The sequence below is a fragment of the Macrobrachium nipponense genome, chromosome 5, assembly GCF_015104395.2.
Source record: "Macrobrachium nipponense isolate FS-2020 chromosome 5, ASM1510439v2, whole genome shotgun sequence".
Lineage (NCBI taxonomy): Eukaryota > Metazoa > Arthropoda > Malacostraca > Decapoda > Palaemonidae > Macrobrachium > Macrobrachium nipponense.
The window spans coordinates 105,324,364-105,329,549 of record NC_061107.1 but is presented as its reverse complement, the minus strand read 5'-3'; the positions used below and the strand labels follow the sequence as shown (position 1 = coordinate 105,329,549).

At 38.2% G+C, this 5,186-nt stretch overlaps 1 protein-coding gene across 1 annotated transcript; it reads left to right on the top strand.

The window, feature by feature from the left end:
- Positions 1 to 1,300: 1,300 nt before the first annotated feature.
- Positions 1,301 to 1,777, top strand: LOC135215881 (uncharacterized). Its single transcript, XM_064250835.1, has one exon. It carries the CDS (start codon positions 1,301 to 1,303, stop codon positions 1,775 to 1,777), a length of 477 nt encoding a protein of 158 aa, XP_064106905.1.
- Positions 1,778 to 5,186: the final 3,409 nt, after the last annotated feature.

The following is a 5,186-nucleotide window of genomic DNA, read 5'->3' as shown; positions in this document are numbered from 1 at the left end:
GATCATATAATAATTCTTTGGTTTAGTCACGTGTTGTACGATTAGTACCGTTGGTTATTCTGTAGGACATTTATGCAGTGTTTTCTTGCTATTAACTATGTTGTGTTGATGTTTTGCTGGATAATGCCTGCCCTCCATAACCTTGTTGTCTCATTTTGTTTTTGCGCGTTTCTTTAAATTAGTATGCGGTATCCTGCCTATATAACCAGACGTGGTTAACCCGTTTCCTTTTCTCATTTTGAGGTGCCGCAAGGAACATTAAATTTACTTTTTTTCGCGCCATTTGTAGGTAAGAGGGTATTCAGGTTTGATTAAAACAGTTTTGAATATGAAGTTTAATTAAATTAGTAAGGCCTTGTCCTACTTGCCTTAAGCCTTAAATTTGGTTTTGTTATTTTCCCTTACTTTGAATTAATGTAAATTTTCTCTTGTTAGAATATTATATCTCGTTTAACAATTTAATAATGAATCGTAAAGTAGCTATTGTGGGACATTCTCATGTCACCCATATGGAGAATTGTTTTAATAGTGGTAGATCGGCATTATTGGAACCCTTAGAATATAAGACATTTGGTAGACCAGGGGCTGTTACAACCAACCTTATGACACCTGGCCTGATAACCGAACTTACTACCTATGGGCCTAGTATCACTATCTTGTTCATAGGTAGCAATGACTTAGATGTACCAGGAGATAACCCTAACCTGGTGAATAGTGTTCACAAAAATATTCTAGGATTGGTAGAAAGTCTACGTACAGTCAATAATTCAGAGGTTTTTGTTATGTTAATAGAAATACGTAAAACACCATCTAGAACCTCTGCCGAAAACTATCAAAAAAGAAAAAACTATTTAAACAAAAAATTAAAGCGAGATACAAGAGTTAGGGTGATCCCTACTTTATTATCAGAATGTGATTCAGCAAGAGATGGGATTCATTTTCATCATAAAAGTTACAGGGCGTTGGCTCAACGTATTTGCGTTGAGTCAAACAAATATGTGAAAAGTAAAGGGTGGTAGAAGGTGAGTAGGATCGTGGTTACCCCGTCCTTCCCCTACAGATTTAGGGCTGGGTTAAGTATGGGACAAGGCCTGCACATTCCACTACGCACGTATAATAAAATTCTCCTTTTCATTGATTGTTTAATTTGGGAGAAAATTATTGGGTGATGAGTCACCTTTGTGAAAATTTGCTAATTTAACTTTTGAACCCAGTTATTATAGTTGGATGCATATTTATTAATTATTGAAAATTTGAATATTATATTGTATTTGTATTTTCTGAGTTTGGTCTTGTCACAATGGAGTCGTTGACGCGTAGACGTGGCGGTTATAAATCCGTTATCACACGTTTTATTGGGAAGATGACCGAAGTGATCGATTCAACTGATATTGATGCTATAACTTCCCTTAGGGATTCTCTTTTAGATAATTTGAACAAAGTTCTTGTTTTGGATGAACAAATTTTGGATTCAGTTAAAGAAGAAGAAATGTCTGATGAAATGATAAATCAAGCTGAATATGCAAGAGACGTCCGTACACATATCGGCAGACTCAATAGCTCTATTACTAACAGTTTGAAGTTACTAAATCCGCTAACACAACCACCGCCACTACCTACAGCCAGTGTTAGATTGCCCAAACTGGATCTTCCACATTACTCTGGAGATATATTAGAATGGAATTCCTTCTGGGAACTATACCATGTGTCAGTACATCAGCGGAAAGACTTGGAACCAATTTACGAAGTTTGCTCACAGGAGAAGCTTCGAAATTAATCTCGGGATTTAAATTTGAGGCTGCCAATTATCCACAAGCTGTAGCTCTTCTCCTATCTACTTATGGAAAGAGAGATGAGATTAAGCATGTTCTAGTGAGAAGATTGCTAGAAATGGAGTCTCCTGCTGCCAATTCTGAATCGTTGCAAACTTTTAGAGCTAATTTTGAATGCTCAATAAGATCGCTTGAAAGTGAAAAGCTGGAATTAAATGAGCTTTATACTATTTTGCTCTATACCAAATTGCCTCAAAGCGTCAGTGAGACTGTGAAGCGTGGGTGTAGAGACGATTGGTTGGTATTAGACACCTTTAAGAAATACCTAGAAGAGGAAATTTGCAATCTAAGAACTTTTGTTTCAACTGATGTGAATAAAACTGAAAAACTGTCGTCAATATCAACATTCACAGTAAATCAATCCCAAGCTGTTAGACAAAAAACCAAGGGAAATGTGAATAAGTCCAGTTATCAGCAATCCAAAAGATGTGCTCTTTGTGATAAAGAACATTGGTGGACACAGTGCAAAACTTACGCAACCAGAGATGAAAAGTTGAATCGCATGAGAGCTTTACAGTTATGTTTTGTGTGTGCTTCTAAGAAGCATTTTAGTGTGGACTGTGACAAACCAAGTTGCAATAATGGTTGTAAGATGAGACATCATCGCATCTTGTGTGATAAGGACCAAACAGGAAAGCAAAGCAAGAATAAACAAAGTGGTGTACAAGTGGGAACGCTATCAGTAAATGAGCAGGACAAACCAAATAAGTCAGGTAAGCAATCCATATTGCCAACAGCAACAATTCCCCTGAAAGGGAAGAAAGGTCGCATGGTACGACTTAGAGGGCTGTTGGATACTTGTGCCGAGAGAACGTTCATTAAAAGATCAGCTCTTAGAGAGACTGCAATATAGGTCCAAAGGAGTTGAAAAGATAGCCTTGAGAGGTTATCTAACTAGTAAACCTGTTCATGAATACGAGATGATAAGCGTCGCCATACCGCATAAAGATAAGTTGATAATAATGGACTGCATAGTGGTGGATGAGCTGCCAGAATATGCGAAGAAATTTGACGTTAAGAGAAGTTTGAAGTCTTTATGTAAAACTAAGATCAACTTGGCTGATAAAGATTTTGATTTGCCTGTTGAGAATCAATCAACTATTGAATTGTTAATAGGGGTTGATAATGTTTACAATATTTTGCATCCAGGGTTCAAAAGGTTAGAAACTTATATTGCTGCCGACCATATTCGGTTATGTGGTGACAGGCACATGCAGTGCTTCCCCCACTAGGGAGACTCATGTGACAATTTTGAAGCTAGCTGTACAAACTGAAGAAATTGAAGCTACTCATAATGAAAATCCCAAGACTGATCTGGACGCATTGTGGAGTTTGGACAGATTGGGAATAGATTGCAGTGAGTTGCGAGAACAAGACCAGAGGGTCTTAAAGGACTTTGAGAGCACTATAACATATTCTGAAATTGATAAACAGTATGTTGTGGCGTTGCCGTGGAGAACCAATAGATTCAGATTGAAGACAAATTTTGGTTTAGCCATGAGCAGAACTTCGAACAAGCAGACCATCAAGTTTCAGAAGGATGTGGATTACTTGGATCATTATCAGAAAATCTTGCAAGAGCAAGAAGATAGAGGATTCATTAAAAAGGTGATCTATAATAAATCTGATGTGGATTGTCATTACTTGGCACATCATGGAGTGCTTAAAGACAGTGCCACTACTCCAATAAGAATAGTGTTTGATTGCTCATCAAAACAAGGTAAAAATGGATTAAGTCTGAATGATTGTCTATGGACTGGACCACACGTAACGGCTGATCTACTCAGAGTCCTGCTGCAATTTAGAACTAACACCTTTGCTTGTATTGGTGATATTGAGAAGGCATTTTTAATGGTACAGTTGCGTGAAGAAGATCGCAATTATACGCGTTTTTTTTGTGGTTGGAAAATCCAACAGATCCCAATAGTAAATTAATAGTATACAGATTTAGAGTAGTATTATTTGGAGCTACATGTTCAACTTTTCTTCTAAATGCAACCATCAAGCATCACTTGTCCACTGTGGTCTCGTGGTTACCCCGGTCCAATACAGTGAATGTAGTGGAAAGATTGAAGAGGGGTTTGTATGTAGATAATTTACAATTTACGGCTAATAGTGAATCTGAGTTGATGGATTTATTCTTTAATGCCAACAAAATTTTTGCTCAGGCTCACTTATATTTGAAGGAGTGGGTTAGCAATAGCGAGTCTATACAAACTATTGCTGCTGCTTATCAAATTGAAGCCAAACAAAAACAAATTCATAAAGTATTGGGATTGAATTGGGATATAATTAAAGACGTCTTAACTATAAATCCAACTCGTATTAATAGATCGAGTCAAACAAAGCGAGAGATTCTCAGTACCGTTGCCCAAATATACGATCCATTGGGATTGCTTCTCCCTGTTACTATGAAAGCAAGGATATTTTTGCAGAAATTGTGGAAGCAACATCTGGATTGGGACGAACAACTCGCCAACCCGCTACAAGAGGAATGGAGTGAATTACGCAAGGACTTAGAGAAGTGTATTGAAATATCTTTTCCTAGGAGTGCTAGCCTGGGAACTGGTGATACCTTGCACATATTCTGCGATGCTAGCGAAACTTCATATGGTTGTGTGGCCTATAGAGCAAATGGTGAAAGCTCTAATATAATTATGGCAAAGGGTAGAGTGGCGCCCATCAAGGAATTGACTATTCCGAAATTGGAACTAATGGCATTGTTGCTAGGAGCAAGAATGGCCAAATTATTATTGACTCCTTTGATGAGAAAGAGTTTAAACAATTATATGTCTGGTCAGACAGTAAAGTCGCCCTTAGCTGGATTGTGTCCAGTAATGTTCTGCCTGTGTTTGTGAGAAACAGAGTAATTGAGATTAACTCTTTGATTCCGGGGTCAGTCCTGTCTTACGTACCCTCTTCTGAAAATCCCAGTGATTGGTTGACACGGGGAAAGAGGACTAAGGTGTTAGCAAAAAACTCCTTTTGGTGGGAGGGACCCCCTTGGTTAAAAAATCACACACTGCCAATTGATAGGTCATGGGTGGGGTGTACACACATGCAGGGTGAACAGGACATTGTGGTCAATGTTGTAGGGGACATAGATGCAACACGCCTGCTGGATTGGGAAAGATTCAGCAGAGCTGACAAGGTCTTTAAGACCATAGCTTGGATAATGCGATTTATAAAGAATTGCAAACTATCAACCAATGACAGAAAAACTGGTGGTTTGACTCTGGAAGAGTTGCAGGAAGGAAAGATCAAAACAATTGTTCTCGTGCAGAGAGAGTACTTTCCAGAAGAATATAAAGCCCTAAAGAGGGAGGAAACAAACCCAAAATTGACATTAATTCG

Bases quoted from the DNA above. Each gene is read 5' to 3' on its own strand.
- LOC135215881 (XM_064250835.1), top strand. From the start codon at position 1,301: ATGGAGTCGTTGACGCGTAGACGTGGCGGTTATAAATCCGTTATCACA.